This window comes from Falco biarmicus, chromosome 11 (genome assembly GCF_023638135.1).
Source record: "Falco biarmicus isolate bFalBia1 chromosome 11, bFalBia1.pri, whole genome shotgun sequence".
Taxonomy (NCBI): domain Eukaryota; kingdom Metazoa; phylum Chordata; class Aves; order Falconiformes; family Falconidae; genus Falco; species Falco biarmicus.
The window spans coordinates 3,498,454-3,521,810 of record NC_079298.1 but is presented as its reverse complement, the minus strand read 5'-3'; the positions used below and the strand labels follow the sequence as shown (position 1 = coordinate 3,521,810).

Sequence of the window (23,357 nt, the reverse complement as noted above, 5' to 3'; positions counted from 1 at the left end):
GATCTGGGCTGCTTAAAAGATCCGTGGGCTAGAAGTGCTATAAAATGTGCTCTGTAACCAGCAACAGTAATTCTATTTTTCCCCCGTTTTTTCCATAGGGTATCATGCCACACTATACTCATATGATGAAGCTTTTTTGTCTGTAAAGCTCTGCAGAAATGCCCATTACCCTGTACCAGTGCGGTCAGAGGTGCTGCTCAGCCATACCCGCACCAAAATTGCATCGTTGCATTTATGCTTTGGCTAACAATTTCCTGGAGTGAAGCACTCTTTCTGAATAAATATTATTAACGTGGGGTCAGCCAGGGAGCCCACCTGCAAGGATGCAGGTCCTGGTACACGAGAGCCGCGTTTCTGCCCGTTCTGCTCGCACAAAGTTGGCGTGATGACTGGGGGCCGGGACACCCACACCCCAGGGCTGCCGTGGGCTATGGAAAGGTCCCGACAGCAGCAGGCAGCCAGGCAGCTCATCACCCCGTTTATCAGAAAACGGGAAGAAAACATGGGAATGTGCCCGAGTTACAAGGGAGCAGTGACTCGGACACAGCGAGCTGCCAGGGAAGAGCTCGTCCTAACTTCGGGTGGCTACTCGCCAAACTGCTAATGTTTATAGCTGCTATACAGGCCAAGAGACAGTGCAACTGGGGTCAGCCGGCAGAGATGCTCCCCTGATGAGGGGGAACCTGGGTTTGCGACCTACCCACCTCCAGGGTAACCTCTGGGGGGCTTCCCGGGTGAAAGTCTGCTGCTTGCAGCTCTGGGAATGCAGGCACAGACAGCTCTTCCCAGACTAAAAATCTCGCTCCCATTTATAGACATTCTTGCCCTATCTGTGCTCACTACTGTGTTTACACCCCCATCTCTGCAGTCCGCATATGTATGTAATGAATGCCTAGAAGAACTAGATGCTGTTCAACTGCTCTGATATTTGCTTTCACTGGCACAGCAATTTGTGAATAAGTTATTTAATAATTACTGCATAATTATAGTTCTGCTGATCCCTGATGAACTGAAATCCACAGACAATGCCTATCAAATGAATCATTACAAATCTCTATAAATTACATGGTGAAATGTGCCAATATCGCGAAATTCATAAAACATCTACAATTTCTGTAAAAGGAAACTTAATTAAGCTGGAGTTATGGCTGCACATCTCTATCCAGAGTTTAAGAAGGAGCACATTACAAGATATGACTTCAAACTTTCCAAGACAAATAGAGCGCCGTATACTACAAGTCAGAGAAAAAAAAAAGAGAGGAACACAATGACAAACCTTAATGTGGATTATTCCAGCTCCAAATGAGCCATAGAGAAGTACGACTGGTTTTCATTTGGTACAGATATGTGTTGGAAAACAGGTAGAACAGGAGACAAACAGTGCCTGGCTAATCTATAGAACAAGTCGCTGTGCAGACACTCCGAAGAAGGAAACGCAATTATTGCCTGGGGAGCTATTAAAAGCTGAGAACAAGGAACAGAAGTCTGCTGAACACAGCCTACAAGAAGACAGAGGCTCCGAGCACACACATCAGTGGGTTAAAATAAACAACAAACTGTGCTTTTCAAAAGATTCAGTTATCTCCCTTGAGGGATTTAGATATATCAGGCTGTGATAGCTGTTGTCAGACCTGGCAATGTTTTCCTGGTCAAGGTAGTGAAATTTAAAATATTAGATTACCTAATGTTTACTTATTGGGATCCTGCCTTAGAAGATGAGACCCAAGCTGGGGCTGACTCCCCGCCGAGGGCAGAGGCAGGCAGGCTTTTCTGCTGATGCTTCTAATACAGAACCAGCACAACTCGCTAAGGCAAGTACCGTGCTACAGCTTACAGCCTCATTGCACAGATGAACTACTATTAGCATATTATAAACATAATATTAGCGTGCAAGAATTGAACATATTAGTTCTGGAAATAGAAACACCTTCTCCATTCTTCCAGATAGCACATCCACCTAAACCTGGCTGTGATAACCCTGGGCTGGCCCCAGCTCCTCCTACAGTCCCTCAGCACCGAGGATGTCTATGCTGACCCTCTCTCCATCATCCTTTTGCTGCTTTAATAAAAAGCACAACAAACTGGCTACTTCTAATGCCCTGAAAATGAAATAAATCTTCATCTGCAAAAAGGCAAATGATGTCTTTTCTGAAATGCAAAACAATAAAAAACATCTTGATGAAATCCAGAAGTGTGAGCAGCTAGAAAGAGGACGTTAGGTAGGGTTAGACCCAGGCCGGTTTTCATTAATGCCAAGCACATACTCCACTTGTTAAACAGGATAATAAAATCAAACCAGCCCTAAATCCCTGGGTGAAATTTGGTTTTGTTTAGCTTTGCAGTAAGGTGCTCACTGGAACAGCAGAAAGGGAATTTTATTGCAGAGCTGCATCTTCTTTTCAGACTTTTTTTGTATGGAGCAGACCTGAGGTGTCCGGTTCATTTCTTTAACGCTAAGGACAAATTGCTTCAATAAACTCACTAAGATTCATTGCCAAAATAATTTTGGTTGTTTACCCCACTGCTCTCTATTGAAGACTATTGCAGAACCCAGCTGTTCTAAGGGTTAGAAATCCTCCTCTCTCCACCTGGATTTATGCATGACAAATTCATACCCATTCAGTTTTGGACCAGCTTCATCCCTCAGCCTAAGCAGTTATTTCCCCAGGCAGCGCCTTTCTGTGTTGGTCTATGTGTAGAAACAATCCTTTCCCAGCCTTTGCTTTGCTCAACCAGTGTCACACAAACACTTATCCAAGGACAATTTCCCTCCGTTCTGTTGTCATGTGCAGCACCACAGCCACGCCATGGTCCTGGTCCTCCCTGCTCCCCTCCTTCCAAAATGACAGCGTCAGCAACTACAGATGTGCTAAGAGAAAATATTTTTATGCCCAAGAAAAGGCCCAGGCAAAAATTCCACACAACCTGAGGAGCAATGGTTTCAGTCCCTGACCTGGGAGTTGTATTTAAAATATTGCCAGCTTTCAGGGTATTTGCTGTGGCAGCTATTGAGAAGGACCCCAGGGACCTGAGCTGCCCTTCCCACCCACACAGTTCTGGACATGGCAATCTGCTCAGGTGGCACACCAAACTGTGGAGCAGTATTTACAGAGCCCAGGAGCAGTTTTAGCAACTGCTGGTTAAGAGTAAATGCTGAAAGGTCAAGAATAAGCTTTCATTTGCAAAGGAAAAAAATGGACTAGCTGCAAAATGTCTTTAGGAGGAGATCCACGCGGATGATGGGGGACATGCTGAAATTCAGCAGGATGATGAGGAGCAGCACGGGGAAACTAATCCTTTTTTTTCATATTGTATCCTACATTAGGAATCTGCATTCAGGGAAAGCGTTTTGTTATTTTGCAAAAAGGGCTATTTTACTTCAGAACATGCCCTGGTCCAGCCGGGCTGGTGCAGCTGTGGGATGGCTTTGGTGCCAGAGCAGCGCTGGTGGCTTTGCTTGTTGCTGGGGCTGTTTGTACCAAGTCAAGGGCTCTTCAGTGTCTCAGGCTCTGCCAGCGGGAGGGCTGGGGGGGACATGGGAAACTGGGGGTGGGGGGGGCACAGCTGGGCCAGCTGCCCCCCCCGAGCCCAGGGGTACCCACCCCGTACGGCCTCACGCTCAGCATGGAGCGCTGGGGGAAGGAGGAGGAAGGGGGGCCGCTGGCAGCGATGGCGCTGGTCTCCCCCAGCCCCGTTAGGTGTGCTGGAGCCCTGCTGCCCTGGGGGGGCTGAGCACCTCCTGCCCTGGGAGGTGCTGGGGGAACGCCTGGGCTTGCTCTGCTTGTGCACACAGCTTGTGCTGTACCTGGGGAACTGCCGTCATCTCAGCCCACCCGTTTTCTCACTTTCACCCTCCCGAGTCTCTCCCCACCCCGCTGGGGGGAGGGAGCGAGCGGCTCGGGGGGCCGGGTGTTAAGCCATGACAGAATGCCAACTGCTTAGTCATTCAGTTCAAAGTACTATTTTGAAACAGACATACTTTATACAATATACTGCTCTGATATTAGCAGGAATCTATGTTTCCAGCTGAACTCTAGATGAAGCAGAACAGCGATTTACCTTGCTGAAGAAGGTGAAGAAATGCACAGAACTGCCTTCAGCTGTAAACTCATAGTTTTAAAACCAGTGAAGTCTCTGGGGATTTACATAAACCACTGCTGGATCCTGACCCCAAAGTTAGTTTCTCTAGAAACAGACACTGCCTCACACCCTTGCAGCACTGGAAAGCTCAGCAACAGCATCAGCAAAGAGAAGAGGCTGGTACCAGATGTACGTTTTATTGGCTAAAGAAATAAAAGCTGTACATGCCTGCTATATGGTGATGTGCCTTGGGTTACAGTGGGGTTACTTCGTGGGACTTGTTGCTTTCTTCCTCACACCTCCAGTAATTTAAACATTTTTTTTTTTCTTTTTCTTGGAACAGCATTTTAACTGAGTAAATTAACAGAATTTCAGCGATCAGGTTCACAGGTTTGTGTTTTAGTTTTGAATAAAGTTAGTATATTTAAATATTGCCTGGTCTAAAAACCAGAACACCTTTTTACAGGCCAGTCTATAAGAAAAGGTCTGTAACAGCAGCAGCACCTTACCACACAGTAACCTTTACATTTCTGTTGTACCTTATCGCAGAACTTTTTAAAGTCAAGAAATCAGCTTTCTTACTTGTGATAATATGTTTGGGAAAAAAGTGCGTTTCTGAAAAATTCATCATAGATCTTTTTCACTGAGAATTTCTAATACTGCAAGCAATACCTAAGCATCTGATATTAATGTGGGGTTTTTTGCCTGAGGTTTGGAAAAGCCCTGAGAAGAGCAAGCTTTTATACTCAATTTATTATTGAAAATCCAGTCAAAATCTCAACATATAAACCTGTAGGTGGAATTAAGGATAACACTGAGTTCTCTATTTTAGATGCTTATTGAAATACCTCGATGTTTTGTTACTTACGTGATTCAGTACAGAGGTTAATTAGTGTTTATAGTGTGGGCTCACTGAAAAACTTCTCATTTTTAAATCTCTGAATCTATTTTTAACTTTCCTGCAGCGAAAAAAAATAATATTTATTTATTTTTCTTTCTAATTTGCTTCAGTTCACAAACTGTTCAGATTTCAGATGCTTAGGAACATGTAACAGCTCTCAGGAAAATTTAAATAGAAGCTGTGGAGACCATCTCTGTCTCTAAATCAGAGATTACTAAAACCAAAACAGAGGACAATTGACACAACAGAAGCAGACATTTGTCAGACAAACATTGCTTGATTTCAAACAACTGCTTCTGTTAACCTAGAATTTATTTGATGAATTATCTCAGTTATGGCATTTTCTAACCTGCTGGACTATTTGTTAAATAATGAGGTCTTGGGTTCAAAACCTGTTCTGTGATCTTTGTGAAAATTCTTGATATCCTTGATCAATAGCTAATTCCTTTTTAAAGCCCCATGAGCTTTGGTCTCAACAACATTTTATGAAAATAATTTCTACACTTAATAATACTTTAATGAAAAGTGCCTTGCATTAAGTTTAAAATTGGCCACTGATTAGCATAAGTGAAAGTTCTCTTGGGCTTGTTTTATGAGAAAACTTCCTAATACACTTTCTCTAGACTAGACAATATTTCAATAAGCCTCTTTTCCTTTAGAAGATAGACATTAATCATCTTTAATATCTTGACATGGGAATTTTTTCATCCTTTGTTTCCTATCGCCCCTTTATGAACCTCCCCTCACATTCTGCACAAGTTTTGAGGCCAAGGATGAAGTCTGTGTTCCAGACTGAGTTGTAAAATATGTTTCTATCATTACAACATTTCTAGTTTTCATCCCATTTGTTCCACACTTATTCTTTGGATTTTCAATTTTTCTAAAAAGTTTATTGACTTCGAGGTTTTCTACCCCTTGAAAAGAACCTCAAGATCAAGAAGAGCTCTCACCGCTGGTGCTCCTTGCCCTGACGGGGCATGGGCAGTTGCTGCCTTCAGCAGCATGCTGTAAATAAGTCCCACAGACGACCTTGAATGTTTTAATCATCATAATTAACTGATACCTAAGATGAACATTTCGACATGCTTCTAGACACGCTTCAACCTCTCCAATTTATCCAGTTCAGTAAGAATATGTGTCTAAATATTGTTAGCTATGGTTATAATTGCACAATTTGAGAATAGAAACACAGATGTACCAAAACATAACAGCAACTTCAGTGAGGGTCCATAGCAAAGGTCACTGGGGGGTTATTTTTTTTCCTTCCCCCCCTCATCAAATGCAGATACACTCTCAGGCCTTCAAAGTTTCTTCTAAATGTCAAGGAGAAACACAAGTTGCCAGGCTTGTTCAGACAAGTTCTTTCTACCTTGTCCCACCTCAGTCACTTATTGTCCTATAGTTCATAGGAGAGCTCAAGCTGGAAAATGGATTTAAAGAAAATGTCTCCTTAACTCTCAGTAATTGCTACTTGGAGCAGCAATTGGCATCCATATGAATGGATCTCAAAACCAACATCCAACAGAATTATTACAACTTACATAAATGGAGGATTTGGCCATTTATCTTATTCTGTATGAATATATAAATTTAAGCTGCTGAGTTTTTAACTCTGCCAGGCTCCTTGTCTCAGCAATATCTGACGAAATTGGTCCCCCAGGTGTACTTATGATGTAAAGAAAACTCTGTTTTAGTTGTGTGCTCTTCAGCTGCATTGTGTGCCTGCATTTCATCCTGCGTGAGAACAGGGAGAGAAGAAAGGTTTCAGCTTGCCTGTGAAACCCATTGGGGATGGTTGAAATTTTTCAGAGTTGTTTTCCATTGGAAACATAATGACTCAATTAAAATGCCTTTGATGAATGCACCTTGATCTTTGAGAAAGGTCCCCAAGGAACTGACTCCCAGATTTATGACCCTGCTTCTCTAATCTCCTGAATTTCAACAGGCTGATCAGGAGCTGGGTGTCCATCCCAGTCTCCAACTTCAGGAAAGGTCCTTTCCATGATGGATCACCTCTCCTATAACCATCAGTTCTATTAGGCCAACCTGGATGTGGTAAGCAGCCCAGAAACCCGGTCACTGCAGATGGAGCATACGTGGGGGGGGGGGGGGGGGGGGAGCGGAAGCAAAACCACTTTCAGCCAGTAACAGAAGAGGTTTCCCATGTACCTTATGAGCTTCCAGATGGGACAATGCATGACACAAAGATTTGCCTTGGCTTTATGAAGGGTATAGCGTGAAACCTTACAGGTGTGGACCTGGACATCCCTTGCAGCCAGTCAGGAACTGTAAGAAAGCTCGATGGCTCAGATGTGTGGCCACCACCCCTTTACAAGCGATCTGGAAGTGCCCAGAATGGGTTTCAGATCTGTTCCCTGTCCATCACCCCTCCTGAAACATGGAGGAAGAGACCTTCCCTGCGTGCTCAGCGGGAGCTGGATGAGCAGATCAGTGCAATGACTGGAGCCCTGGGGGGCAGGACAGAAAGGGATGCCCCCAGTGGAAAATTAGGTCCCTGGCACCAGTTCTTTGCACAGTGGTGTCTACAGGGCACCTTGGGCATGAGCCAAACCTTATTAAATCAATAAATGTCTTCTGACAGAATGCAGCAGTCTTTGAATAGGCTCCTAATGACTACAGGAATTTTCATTTTAATTTTTATATATGTATAGATATATCTATATACTTTCCTAATTATTTTTCTTTTTGGTGCAGACAAGCCCACCTGGCTGAGACATAACACAGAACTATGCAAATCTAAGTTTGATTTGCTTTGCAGGCCGGTATTTGAGAGATAAAACAGTAAAATCTTTCTTAGGTAATTGGACAACAGCTGAAACTGTGGACACAAAGGGAATCTCCCCGGAGAGTATATTTCTTTCTAGAAATGTCAAATGCGGTAGGCCAGGCAAAGCTATGGAGCTAAAGCTTAGCAGAAACCTGTCACATACCCAAATATGCTAAAACACAATTTCTCAGTCAATAAAATGCAACTGCCAAGTTTAACGATGACACCAAACTATGTGAACAGAAGACAACCCAAGCAGTCTTTGCATGACAACTAAGAGCTATGTAAATGCCTGGTGACAAGGACTGCCTGCAGCAGCAGCAGCCTTGCAGGGCCCGCATGCAGCCTGGGTGTAGTGGGAAAATTCAGGCAGGAGGTCCAGAGGTTAGTGTTGGAGAGGAGCATGGCCGGCCATGCAGCCCAAACCTTGTCTGCATCAGGAGAATTTGATTCCAGGCAGAATAACAAATGCCCATCCCAAAGGAGGTCTCAGGCTGCAGCCAGGGCCACGCACTGGGCATGGGGGGAGCACATGGAACCAAGTGCCCAGCAGCCAGACCTGCTGCACCCCAACCCCCGCGGTGCCACTGAGTCCCTGCTGCACAGCTGCACCCCACGGCCCCTCTGTTCTAGGTACGGCGCTGGGGTGGCTGAGGCTAAGAAGCTCACATCCCAGCTTCTGATTATGTTCAGCAAAAAAAAAAGAAAAAAAGGAAAAAAAGATTAAAGCTTGCTAAAGGAGGAGGAATAACGGCATACGGCAACCTTCATGGTTTAAGAAGAGTCACTTCAGGAATACGACCGCTGCTCAGGTGTCACAACATTGAACCACCATTGCAAAAATGGTGATGGAATGGCACCTGTCCCAGCAGCCAGCCTGCTCGGCCAACCTAGCACCACCATTATTAATGATGGTAGTGTGAATGCATGCATTTATCGCTACTTGAAGGAACTCATTCTGGATCATTCCCTTACTCATTTCAGGAGAGGCTTTTGAGAGCCTCTTATAATAGCAATAGAAATAATTCTCTTGGAGAGAATTATTTTGCCATGGCACTGTGTTCCCCTCCCTCTGCCCAGATCTCATGTCATCTTACTCCTGAGAAACCCTGCTCTGTCTTCATCCGATGGCCACTGAGATGGTGGAAACAGACTCCAGCTGCAGTAAGAAAACATCTGGTTTCAATATGAAGGAAAAGTTACTAATGTAGGGAAAGAAGCATTTTGTAAAATGATACCAGTGGTGGAGGGTCACTATGGATCAAGGCCAGTGAGGGCCAGCGTCACCAGCATCCCTTTGGCCAGATGACTGAGGTGATCTCTGAAGGTCCGTTTAAGCCTAGCTTTTCTGTGATTTTCATGACAAAGCACTGCTAGGAAATTACCATGTAAAACAGTTGCCTCTCTTGCTTAGAAGATGTTTCATAGCAAAGCCATTGCACCACTCTGCACGTACCCCCAGTACCTCTGGGTCTTTGATGTTCCGGTAGATGCAGCCACTGCTACACTGATCATACATAGTGCCACTGAGGAACACGTATATCATTACGCATTATGTGCGATTTACAGTGCATTAATTTAAATTTTTGAAAGAATATTAATTTTTTTTTTTTGCATTTCAGACATGAAACTCCATGTATTAAAAAAATTAATACAGCAGTTTAATTAGGAATCTCTATGTAGGAACCAGGACACAATGCAATCAACATACATAAATTGAGGGCACGGTCTGGCGCTTCCTGGCATGTAGAGATGTTTGAGACAAGATTATAAGCGTGTTTCACTAACCATAAGTTCACAGTTGGATGCTTGTTCAATAAAATAGTTCTGTTTAGTTGTAGCAATTAAATTAGCACATAAAATACTATGACATCTCTCACACACCTTGCTATGTTCCTTCTCCTTCCAAATGCCACTACTGACCTTTTCTGCAGCTCTTCACAATTATTTATGTTCTTGAATAATTACTGACAATATATCTAAGATTTCTGTACAAACCTGAACATCAGTAACCCCTGTGGATCATACAACCAGCCATTTAAAGGAAGCAATTTCTTTGGCAGCTGTTAGCAATAGACATGAACGCTTCTTCTGTATTACAAGTTTTCTTTCTTTCTTGTAAAAAAAGAAAGGTACCACCTTCCAGACAAGTTAGTTATAGCATTCCTAAAAATACTGGGGAATGTATAGGAGGTGCTCTTTATAAATAATAAAAAAAAAACCCCTTTACTTAAGAAGAAACACATGTATCTACTGGATAAGTAATGGTTATTTTCATCTTCTGTGAGGTGATGGCTGCCATGAACCCAGACTTTTGTGGATGACATCTTCAGGGGACACACAGAGAACACACATGTAGCAGTGAACTTAATACCTTTCTGAACAGCCTCTTAAGAAGACTTATAGATTCTATAGATGTATAGATTAAATCTACATGCAGAATAAAAATGCAGGTTTTCAACACGCACTCAGTCCCCTGCCCTACATTAACGAGTGCTCAGGCGGAGGAGATGAGGACGGTGGTGCCTACCAGGCCTGCAGTGGTGTGGGGCTGGTGTTGCACCCCTGACTGAGCCAGGATACTACGATGATGCACCCTGCAGCTTCACTTACACCGCCTGCATCTCCATTGGTGCCACAGAGCAGAGCTGAGCCCCGTGCCTGGCCCAGGTTCTCCAGCATCTCACCCCACGCCCCTCTGAAGGGAGCAGGGGCTGTGCAGTGGCTCCACCTTTATCCTCATCAATGAAAGGCACAATCACAGAATCAATCATCCAGGTAGGAAAAGACCTTTGGCATCATCAAGTCCAACCATTAACCCAGGGAAAACCTTCCACCACAACCCATTTTTCGTAAGAGTGAGTAAGAACTCCACTACCACCTGTGGCTTCTGGCCAGGAGAGTGCAAGGGCAGGAGGACGTCTCAGTAAGGACGTCGCTGCTTTAGCAGCAGTTGAGACCATCTCAGTTTTGGCTGACGATTGAATAAACCTACCTTGCTGCCAGCGGTTAATGATCACTCCCTCCCCTCGCAATGGTCTTGCAAATTTGTTTGTAGTAAAATGCCTTTTGTCTTGAATTAAAATTGCGCTGATTTAAAAGCAAAACCTGCTCAATTATAGAAGGGCTGTTCCATCCCCCATTGGCTCCTCGCCCCTCTAGATGGAACCTCTTACCTTGGGTACACACCGTAATGCCTCATCTCCTGGGTTTAATGAATCAGTACATCCATGCTTTATTTACAGGAAAGGACTACATTCTTCTGAAGTACCAGGAATTCTGCAAAGACAGTGCTAAACATCTGATCAATTAGACCTAGAGATGCTGGGATGGGAGTGTCCAACAAATGCTCCTGACACGGATGCTCTGGGGGGAACACGCACTTCATACGCTTACCCACAAAACCCAACACTTTTGGATGATATGGAGGACTTAGCCATGAATAATTAGCAAATTGACATTCATTATTAATTTATTGAAACCACTGCCTCTCTGTATCCGCTGCTTCTCTGTATTTTTCCCACAAGGCTCAGTCTTTCTGTTTTACAGCTGCTGAATTCATTATTAATAGCTGGATCTTAGACACGGCCAACCAGCCTTCAGTTAGGGATAAGATAAATTTCGTTATGTTCACGGAATCTGGAATGTTTGTAACTCCCCAGACATGAGGGTGGTTTGGCAAACCAGCCCGGCTATCTGTCCCCAGGACAGAAGTGGCTCTGGGTGACCTTCTGCTGGGTGTCCAGCTGCCAGGTTGTCCTCTGGCCACAGATGAGCAGAGACGCCCCAGGCAAGTTCTCCCCCTGCCCTATCCACCCCGCAGGCACCGTCGGGTGAAGCTCCATTAATCTCCCATTTCCCTCACTCAGTCCGTGTCGCAGCCACACAAAGTCAGCTTTTACCTTGTCCTGACATCCCTTTACCCGCTTCATAACTTTCTATTAGCTCAAGGTTGCCTTTATAGATCACAGAAGGCCAGAGACCTCTTGGTAGTAGAAGAAATAATCCTTTTTCTGGTATCCTTGAGTTTTATATCTCCATAGGACGCAGATGCCAATAACCGAGAATACGCTTAGCTCTGTACCCGAGAAAGGCTCCCAGCTGTGCACAGCCATGATGTCATTTATGTATTATACGGGAATGTGCAAAGAAAGAAAATACAGATTTTCTAACTCTGCTATACCACTTTTCTTAGGAAAAACCCAACCCAACACCAGACAGAAACACTCAATTAACAATTACTTAGCGATACTGGGCAAGGTGCCAACACCAAACAGCAGAGGTGTGCAGGCATCCGCGCTCAGGATTTGAAGCACTCCTGCTGTAGCTGCGCATTGTGACAGTGTCTTGGTAAAGGCCCCCCATGTCTTGATGAACCCCCCTGTGCCTTGACAGAGCCCCTCGTCCCTCTGCACACCCACTGCGGTTTGGCACAGGGAGGCGGCGGGGTGTGTGGTGGGGACACAGAGTCGCAGCCCTCACTGGCAGCTGCTCTAATGATGCTTTTCCAGCCACTCTGCGTTTCAGACTGTATTGCACCAATGCAATTAGCAGTTTAAAATCCACACTGAAATAAGACACCAACGTGTAATTTTTAACATTTGTCAAGTAACATGATCAAATTATACTTAACCCTATATCTGACTATCAAATGTTGCAAGCAACCCTTAGCTGCTGCTAACACTTCCCCTACACGTACCTGAAACGGCGCATATGTTCAGCTATCATCAAACCAAAGTGTGAGTAGTATTTCACAAGAAAAAAAATAATTAACTCTGAAGGATTAAGGAGTCCACACTTAAGTGGCTACCCTGTGATTTTTTTTTTTTTTCCTAAAGGATACCCTTTCTACATAACTTTAATACAAAATGAGCAAGAAAAAACTCCACCAAATGATCTTCATTCCCAACTGAAATCTAGATCATCACCTTTTGGAAACCTCTCCTTGTTTCTCAACTAGAATAAAAAAAAAAATCATAGTATAAAATAAGACATTTCATTCTGGTCTTTCAGTCAAACCTCTGAGCTAACATCACCCCCATATTTCATTCCATGAGGTCAGGATCAGACCCAGATTTCAGTATTTTCTCTCAGACTGTTCTGCTTCACACATCCCATCTCTTTCATGATGGAGAACATCTATTTTTATGATTTGTAACAATGTACTTGATACTTACATGACATCTTCAACCCCTGCATCTTAAAGTGCTCTTAAAGGGTGGCTACACGGTATCTCAAAATTTAAAGCAACTAAAATCCTGGCAGAACTCAGAGACAAATTCAGCTCTGCTCTGTTCAAAATTAAACCAAACCTTCATTTTACCTTCTCTGATTTGCAAATACACCAAATAATCTCTGCTTCTGACATACTATTCCTTTGTTTTCACTTCTTGCATTTTATGTTTAATGTGTAACATTGTTTCCATTTTTTTAATGATTTCTCAAATATTAAAAAAAAAAAAAAAGACAGCAAAGGCTTCGTGCTATTTTCTGCTTATTGCATCTCTTCTGCAGTAATATCCTGACAATATGTATCATATAGGAAGTATATTCAGAAGGAAGTTTCACGGCTAGAAGGCAATAATCCTAGGATTTAAGCGACTAAAAATCTACATTTCCACTCAGTAAGGAATATCTTTATGTAGAGAAAAGCACGTAGGATATTTTGTAAGTTTTGCCTTTCAGTTTTATCACTATTAGAACAGATCAGCCCTGAAGTTCAACCACAAACATCTTTGGATGCCACTAACAGATGGCTAAATACTCAACAAATGTGAAATACTACAAATTCACAGATATAAATATCTTTCAAGCAGGACATCTGAGACCCATTTTAGGTAACCTTCATGCTAAAAATCTCAACGCTTTGCTTTGCCTATTGCAACCCTTTGCATCTTTTCCAAAAGCTTTAACTTCCAAGCCTGCCGCGACTTGCCTGTGCCAGGGGCCAGTGCCCCACCAGCCACCATGCGGGCAGGGCTCCGGCAAACCCCGCTTATTCCGCTCAGTATATTCTTCAAAACTTGCTGAAAAAGTTTTTGACTTTGTTTACAGTGGTACCTCAGTGATCCGTTATCGCTATTCTGAGGGGAAAGATTTTGCCACGCTAATTCTGTCTCTACGACGACGGCGGGTTGGGTTTAGCTGTGTTTTTTTTGTGGATTCATAACTCGTTGATACCCCCAAAATGTGCCATCACTGTCAGAACAGAAACCCTTCTGCAGCACGGAATAAATAACGAGGTGAATTATTTCCCAGTACTCAGGAACTCAGTGGTATTTATATGCCTTGTGAAGAAACCAGGGAAAAAACCCACCATACTACTATTTTTTTGCTTTTGAATCCATGTACGTGGAAACAAACAACCAGGAACATTTGCCACATGTCCACGTTACTTACGGTTGAGAGGCAGGCTGGCATTGGTCGTCCCTAGCTTGTTGGCAGCGACACATGTATAGTTGCCAAAATGCTCTTCTGTCACATTGGTAACAGTAAGAAGTGATCTTGTACTATAATTTTTAATAGTGATTCCTTGTTGACCATTGATCAGTCTAGAAAGCAAAAAGAAAATTTCTATAACTCATATACCATAAGCAATAACTTTTTTTTTCTTTCATTTTTCTTTTTCCTTTTTTTTTTTTTTTTTTTTACAGACATAACTGGGAGCACAGTAAGCTGTTTGCAAGCTGCCGATGTAGCCTGGCAAGCAAGGTTACCATAGTGGCAGATCGGAGAGGCTACGGGCAACGCTGGAGCTGCGGGGTATCCAAGGAAAGTTTCTGCCTTTGTGTCCTACAGCTGAGAGAAAATAAAGACTGACACCCACGGCACTGCCTGCCTGGCCACAGGATCGGAGGAGAGCTTAGATTTTAAATTGGGCAAACCTAACTAAAAATTTAAATACCCTATTTGGGGAAGGAAAATATTACAGTAAGTCTTTCAGAGTGTTTTTTTTTGGCTCTGGAGATTGCTTGTGTCCTTACACACCTCCAGCGGAGGGCAGGCAAGGATTAAGTAGCCAGAAAGGCGACTACGTAGGGCTGCGACCAGTTCGTTTTACAGCCTCTACAGCTACAAAATACATTGGCAATTAGGAAAGATGTGCTACAGCAGCACTGCATCCCAAGACAGCAGCCTGCAGAGGAAACCAGGTAGCAGAGTGTAGGGAAAAGCCAAACTAGGGCTCTTCTCACCGGGCTCCACTTCCCTGGCTTTGAGCTTCCCACCCCAAATTCCATAGGAATGTGCAGGTCTCTTGATGTTGCTTCCGAAGCCACGTCAGAAGCGCTGCTACTGCACCCAGGCAAAGAAAGGTGACCAGTTTAAATGTTGCTGTTGTAGGTAAACCACATCTGATCAAACCAGATGAGAAGGGCAACCACATTATTAAAACCCTGGCTACAGTTGCTTTCTCGTCATTCCTTGTATCTCACATTAAGAGCGGAGCTCCAGATTAGCGTACACAATTGTTGTTTGATACACTGAAAGATATAATCATATATCCTGGGAATAAATCCAATCTGCTAGCATTCTGCCCACAAACATTTCAAGTCTATCATTAATTGCAATTCTGTGTATTGTGGATTGAATAAGCCTCTTCGTTAGACGGGCACCTCTGTCCCCATTTAATAGCTCCGTTCTGCTGCATGAATGGCGGGGTTTCTCTTCCCTGCGTACCTTGTGCTGCTGTAACAGACTGGTCTGCTCTGTGCAGCCCATTGCTGGGGAGAGGACACAGCACACATGGACACACGTGGTTTTGCAAGAAAAAAAAAAAAAAGGAATAAAATGCCTTGTTTGGGGTGCAAGCTGCAGTTAGAAGATGCACCTTTCCTCCAGCCTTGTAAGAGGCAGAGGGGACGGGCTTCTGCACCTGGGTGTTCTGCTTTTAGAACTGCTAAGGTCTGTCCCTCCTCTTTCTGCCTCTCCCGCAGAATAACCTCCTCTGCTCCAAAACACCCACTGCCACCACACTCCCAATGCCGCAGCTCGCAGCTGGTGATGGTGTTACCAGCGTGGCAGCCGCTGCCGTGCCTGTGGCGCTGGGGGAGGCAGAGCAGATGGGTGCTCAGCAGGTACTTGCTTCAGCCCCAGGTCAGAAGCTTTCCCCTCCAGATCTTTCCACCGGTAGGAAGGGCAGGAGCTGCAGCCATGGCCCTCACCCCATCCCACTGCCTTTCGGGGGTTTGAACCCCTCCATCCTCTCTCCCAGGGGACCTGGGAGCGATGCCTCCACTTCCACCTATGGCTTATTCCTACCAGCTGTTTCCCAGCCATCTCCATCCTTTTGGCCTATAATTGTGGTTTGAACTACAACACCTCTGTTTTGTAGCTGTAAGGTTTAGTTGTTTGTTAGGTTTTTTTTGTCCACAAAACAATGAGGTGTTGGGATTTCTGCCATCCCCATGCCCCGCCAGAGGTGACGTTGGTATCAAAAAACTAAAACTGCGCCTGCTTGAGGTGATCTGCTGCATTCCCCAGGCTGCCAAAAGGACAAGTGCTGCAGGTGCCAGGTCAAACCCCTTCCCCTCCCCCTCTCCCACCTCTGGCCAACACCCTTTGGACAGAGTCTCCTTCCCTCCACATCCCTGCCAGGCACTGCCTGATGCTGGGGGGGCAGAATTGGAAGTGGGGTAAATGGAATCAGAGAGATATGCATATCAATAAGCCACATAATTAACGGACTGAGGAGTCTGCATTAGTTAGCATAAACTCAGCAGTTTTGAGGATTTCCATTTGCAGTTGTAAGAACCAGATGCTTTTACTTTTAAATTAATTACTCCCGTGTGCTGCTCTGCTTAGCTTATTGACTGAACACGGCGTTTATTACTTGTCTGGATTTTATCAAGTTACTTCTCAGGCTGGAACGGCATTTTAAGCTGTGTGCAGCCACCCTACACACTTCTTCACCTTACTGCTTGCTTTGTCCCACCAGTCATGAAGGGAAGAGCCATCTCCTTTTTAATCCAGAGATTACACCTATGCATCCGAAGGAGATCATGCGCCGGTGCCAGCCCCGAGGGGCACCCACCTTTGGTTTCATATTTCAATACCTTCACGTTATTATAATATATTAAGCCATTATAATGAGTTTTGTTATTTCAAATGTAAGCCTTGTTTGCTTTGTCAAGGATAAGGGAATTAATATTTTTCCATCGGTGACTTTCAGGCTTCTTCCCTGTGGCTGTTTAATGTCCAAGAACTAATTTCTGTGTAACCCTGTAACATAACGCACCCGGACAGCCGCGCATTTCGGGAACTGTGGGTTGGCACAGCGCAGCTGTTCTCCTCTCTGCAGGGAATCCTTGTACAGTTTTAGAAGCCACACACTTTTATAATTTTAAGATACTTTCACTACCTTTTCCTCCAGATTTCCAGCCCCTTCCCAGCTCACCCCATCCTCCCTGTGTCGGGGGTCTGTGCAGCCACCTGGCAGCCCCCGCGGGTGGTTCAAGGCACCGCATCCAACAGATGAAGTTCAAAATTATCTGAAACCTGCCCCCGAGATCCCTCCTCGCCTTTCCCCAGCTACAAGGGGAGAGGCGAAGTGCTCCCTGGGGAGCAGCCCATGCTCCGGCAGCGCAGGGGCCGTGGGACCCCCACCCCCAGCTGGCCGGGCAGGCCATGGCCGCACGCTGCCCTGCCAGCACCCACGCCAGCCTGCCCCACAGCAGCGCCTGCGACTCGGTGACGAGGTAGAATCAGTCCTGCAAGCTCTTTGCCTTGAAGACCAGTAGCTTTAACTAGATGCAGTCTGTGACTGCTTTTATGTTTAGTTTTAATGGCTATTTTATGATGAGATGATCCCTGGAGTCTGGAAACTGTGGGTTTGGATTTACATTAATCTAAGTAAAAACAATACAGTTTACAGGCCCAAAAGGCTTGTTTCAGACACTGATCATATACTTAAGCTCTCAGATCTAATTCCCACTGTTCATTTAGTCAACAATTCATACTGCTCTACAAAAAAATAAAAGTCCCAATCCAAGCCTAAGTAAATGGGATTCTCTCTATTCTGTTAGCAGAAAATATAGCAGGGTGTGCGCTCCCAGTGTATAAATTCAGTTCTGTACTATTTCTGCAAATTATCTGCAGGATAATGTAGACGCTACTCTGAACTACCTGTGAGAGCTTCTCAACTTTGCATTAAAACAATGATCGAGCTGTCCAAGGCTCATTCTGTGATGGCTTTCCATCATCCCGAGGTAAATGGGATATACTGGAGGAAAAAAACCCATTTGGACGTATTTTCCTCTTTCCTGCAAGTGGTGGAGGTTCAGAGAACCCCAGTACCTTTGTAGTCATGTATGTCTAGTGTATCTGCCAACAACAGTTTAAGGATAAAGGATGGACCATTAGATTTAACATCATATTTGACCAGTAAGACACAACAGGCCGGTACGTTTCGTGCTGATTATAGCCAGCCTCAGGTGATACAACAACTGAAACAGAAAACAGAAGGCACAACTTTGGCGTCCTGAAATGCTCTGCTTAGTCTTCGCTGCTGCTGCCGTGGCACTGAACGTGCTCAGGAGGAAAGGATTTGGTCAATGTTATAAATAGAAAGGTGATTATCACACTGGAAACAGCTAATTGAATCCAGAGCGCTAAAACATGCGCTGCAATAGCTACATAAAATACCCTTCTGCTGCGACTCCACCCAACATGGGTACAATGTGACCTGCATCTTTGGAAAGAGGATGCAGGTGAATTTTGCTAACAGAAGCAGAACGTTTACTGTTATATATAGTAAAGATCAATTACATTGTTTTAGAGAACGCTTTAGGCTATGGTCAAAGAGCAATAGTTACGACTGCTCTGAAAAGTCATGAAGGAAGATGAGCAGTTAATGATCCTGAAGGGGAGCAGCTGGCCAGTGAGAGATGAGCTGACAGATGGCTTTCTATGAAAAATGGTCACCAATATCATCATGTCAACTCCCATGCTTAACGGGATGCTCGAGCTGAGAAACCCAGCACCTGGAAGCCAGGACATTCCAGAAGCTAGAAGGTGTGTACAGACAGCTGTTTGCAAGGAACAGTGTCCACTTGCTTTTGCACCAATGCAGAAACCTAACAGAAATAATGCTCTTAGGCGAGCTAAGAGCTGTAAAACAAACTTCCCTTTTCAAAAATAAAAATATCTACCTGTTTAATGAGCTGGGTTTTAAAATAAAGATGACCCTACCGAGATGCCTGTTATCATTACCTAGTGCTAATGACCTGAAAGTGCAGCTGACTGTCAACACAGCAAGGCACGTGGTCAGTTTGCAGGGGTGGAGCACAGCCTCGTTCCCCTGACCCCCAGGGATGCCGTGCTGCAGCGCTTCTGCCCACGCCTGCAGTCTGTAAACCCCTGGCCTGGACCGCTAATAGCACAACTGCATGAAAATTCGCCCGCGTTAAAGTTGGGTCGGAAGTGTTGTTCATGAAGCAACCTTTCCACCCCAAAAACCCTCAGCAGGAAACCTATACATTTAATCAGAAAAATAAAACCTTTTAGTGGTACTTAAAAGGCTGTAATTACCAAAGCATGTTTAAACATTAGGCTCATTATTACAGTCACCGCTATCACGCCGGGCAGCCTGCTTACACCTTGATTTTGACCACAGAAACTACGACCACAAGGAAACAGCCAAACTCCCCCAGAAGCTGTGCAGCGCGGCTGTTGGCAGCCAACACCTCCAAGCGGCCGCTGTTTAAAGCCCAGCATTAATTTCAGGACAGCCTGCTGGACTTGTCATCACGGGGGACAAACCCAGCCTGGCAGCCTCCTCTCTTCCACCCTGGCCCCTGTGGGTGGGCAGCATCCCCAGCAGCACGAGGGGTCGGTGAGCGCCAGCTACTTACTTCCTCTCTCCTTTGTACCACTCAAAGACCGGGGCAGGAACTCCTGCACCTTCGCACCGTATCAGTCCGTTCCCTCCAAGCATCACACCGCTGGATTTAAGTTCCTGAATTGTGGGGGCAACTGAAAAAAAAGAATTGTAAAATGGATATTTGCATCTAGATATGCAGATTATTTAACGCCGCTTCTCTTCAGCACGCTCTACGTCACTCTCAGCCTGGCGCGTGGTTTCCAGCTTGATTCACATTCAATCATGTTTTCTTCCAGCAGTGTAAAAATTATCCCACACAGCAGATTCTGATATATATTCTGTGTATCTGGGGTAAGAAACACAACTGAGACATGAAGAGATCAATCCCATACTGAAAAAAAGCTGGTTTTCAAACTCAGTTACTCAACATAAAGTATAACTGTTTGTGTTAGTGTCGTACAAGACATATTTAAAACCTGAGAACTGGAAAACAACCACACGAGGTCCCGCCACTAGTGCCAGCCGAGAGGCTGCGGGGTCCCACAGCTGGGGGTGGGGGGTACGGCAGCACCCAGCACGCGGGGTCCAAAGCGAAGGCAGGGCCAGCACCACTTCCCTCCTGCAAATACCTCAGAAGCCCCCAGGCTCAGACAAGCTTTGAGATCTTGTTTTGCATATTAAAAGAACAAACTTACCTTCATGCTTATGAGCCCACCGTAAACACCATATAACATGTGACTTTTCCAGTATTACACTGGATATAGAGTTGTTTCAGTAAATATATTTTCTTTTTAAATAGTAAACACTGTAAATAGCAATGAACATTTTAAGCTTAGAACTACAGATACAAATAAAGATAAAAAAAAAACATTGTCAGTCTTTCCAGTTGCCAGTGAAAGGTGTCCCTAAGCTGAAAATAAAAGACAACAAATTCCTCAGGAAAGTGATTATCAAAGGAAAGGCTGAACAACAATTGTCTTCTCCCTGGAATTTCTTTTACATTTTCTGTTTTTAAACAATAATTTATGTGCATCATAAAAATGCTATAAAAACAAAACCACAGAACTTATAAATAAAAATCTGTTTATTTTTTCCCAAGCAGTTTTCCAGATGTTGCTTTAAGGTGTTTACGTTCATGTGAAACACTGACTGCTTCTCATCTGCTTCTTTCCCCATCTCACCCATCGCTCAGCATGCCACGTGGAGAGACCATAATCTTTTACGGGAACCAGACACGCTAAAGAGGCATCATATATATGAATGATAGGGTGACACCCAGCTCCCCACGTGGCCGGGCCAGCTCCATTGCACATCTCATGGCACACCCGCCCTTCACCAACACCATCGACGATGCTGTTCTAGATGTGTAGGACATTGCACGGGATTCCAGCTGCCACAGCCCAGGGAAAGCAAACACGTGCTCTCAGCACTTATGTGCAAGTCTCTGTGTTTGACAAAACCGTGTGAGGGTATTACCGGGGGGTTACCCACAGAACTGGTTCTCTCCTGCCCATTGCTCACATCCTACCCCGAGCCAGGCAGGCAGGCAGCAATTTCCCATAGCTGGCAAACACACACTCTGCCTTCAACTGTCTCTCCCCAATGATTACATCAGACCAATCAATAGATTCATTACCTTTCAACTGGTAACATTAAAATTTCAAGTGGATAATTAATGTACAACCAATTTGCATGACTGCTTCTCCATGATCTGCATAGGTATAAAATCAGATATTTTTTTTTTTGTTACTCCATAAAAATAACAGGGACATATAAAGCTTACTCCTTCCTGAGAAATGAAGCAATTTGTGCAACCAAGACTTTTAAAAAATGACTTTGAGGGGAGAGAGACTGATCACACAAAGAACTATGAATTGGTCACATTTCCCCTTTGCTCCTACAGCACCAGGTAGTACCAGTACCTACTCAGAGCCCCACGAAGCTCATAGTTCAGCTTGTGCTTCTGAAGCATTCGAAAGAATAACATCTAAAAATGTCCACGGTGAACCACACAAAAGCCGAAATTGTGTGAGATGAACTATACAAAAGCATCATCAGAATGATGGAAGAAAATGGAAGTCTGCTGCATGGGCACATGGTCAATGGAGGCTGCCAAAAGCTGGATGATGACTGGGAGGAGGTCTGCCTCTCACACAGGGTTTCCACCCACCCTAGGACCAGGAACGGCCTGCCAGCGTTCCCACCACTTCCCTCAAGTCGTATGAAAGACACAAGCACTGCAAGAGAACTCCTGGGACGTTTCTCCAACATTAATTCACACTTGGCTGGCATGTTTGAGGCTGGCCCAGATGTGCTGCTGAGCTCCTGGGGAACACCACCCTCAGCAGGCAGGCCCTGGGTCTCCCAGGTGCAGAACACTGACCCCAGACCCCTGGCACTCAAAGAAATACCACCTTGTTTCCCTGTCACCCCCGTACCTGTCTGACATTGTGGTTCTGGTTTACTGGGGGGACCTGGTCCACCCGCCTAGCCAAAGCAGGGTCAGCCCACCCAGGTGACCCCAAGAGACCCCTCCATCCTGAGGCTTCAAAGCTCCAGGGACACCCAGAGCCTGCCTGGGTGGCAACACGCTGGCACTTGCTTATCTGCACAGTTGCAGGTACGCACCTTGCTGAAGTTTTAATTATTTTGTCCCTGGTGATATGAAGAGCAAGTCTAAATTTCTCTTTGAAGAAAACTTTTACCCATTCAAAGACTTGTTCACTCATTCTCTCAGCCTTCATTTACCTAAATAAACTCCGCCTAAAAAACTCCACTCATTCTCCCTCATTTCAGCCATCACATTCCCCAAGAAACATGTGTGATTTCTGCAGTGCCTGGAAGCCCTCCCAGTTCACCCACGCTTTGCCTGAGCGCATGCCCGGCACGGGATGCAGCACCACTGGGGAGATGCTGCCAAGTGGAGCAGGGAGGTTGCTCAGCTTGGTTCGCACGTGGTGCTCTCCTACCCACGATGACATCCTGCCATTGCTGACTTCACAGGGGTTTCTTCCCCCCACTGCCCCCCAGGGTTTCTGTGGCATCAACCCAGTTCCCACCTTACATCTGTGCACCCGTAGGTGGATGCTACCCCACACTTCTCCTTCACAGATAACCTTTTATTTTTGTCACAGCTCTCCCATGTTTTGAGACAATCTCCAGTGGTGCCTGCTCCATGGGCCCGTCTCCTAGAAGTGCCAGGAAACCTGCCCTAGTGAGGGATGGAGATTTGCTGCCCCTGGAATAAACTGAACATGGCAGGCATAAGTAGATACAATCTATTTTGGGGAACACCCGGAAGAAATTCTAGGAGAGGTACTGGAATAACGCACTGGATCCATACACTGGGCAAGCTTTCATCCCCTGGAAGCTGAGTTTAAGCTATTGACATCTCATGTATTTCCACCACCACTGAAAGATGCTGAGAAGATTTTTCTGTGACTGTGGGTTTTGTGTTTCAGGTGCTGACAGACACCAGGAAGATTTATCATGACGGTGGGTTTTGCCCTGTGCAAGAAAGGAGCCGGGAGCACCCCACTGGTTCCGTGGGGTCTGCAAGCCCTTAAATAGCAGCAAACAGTACTTCATGTAGCCTCTTCTCCATATTACTGCACAGTAGCTCCTTGGAAAGCTTTGTACTAAGAGGCAAATATTTTTCTGCATTATGCAAAGGGAGTGAAAATACTTGGTTTTTTTCAAATTCAGAGTAGATAGGATTATTAATTTCAAATTTAGTTTTTTGTTAGCATACCACACTGTGTGCACGCTCC

The 23,357-nt window shown here is 44.9% G+C and overlaps 1 protein-coding gene across 2 annotated transcripts in view; it reads right to left on the bottom strand.

Annotated features, from left to right (window-relative positions):
- The window catches only part of NEGR1 (neuronal growth regulator 1), a 295,272-nt gene that overhangs the window by 45,306 nt on the left and 226,609 nt on the right, over positions 1-23,357 (bottom strand). For both annotated transcript variants that reach the window (XM_056356242.1, XM_056356241.1), the window contains exons 5-6: positions 19,619-19,739; positions 14,169-14,320 (exon numbers count right to left, since the gene is read on the bottom strand). In XM_056356242.1, the coding sequence (XP_056212217.1) occupies positions 14,169-14,320; positions 19,619-19,739 (273 nt within the window). The remainder of the gene's footprint in view (positions 1-14,168; positions 14,321-19,618; positions 19,740-23,357) is intronic.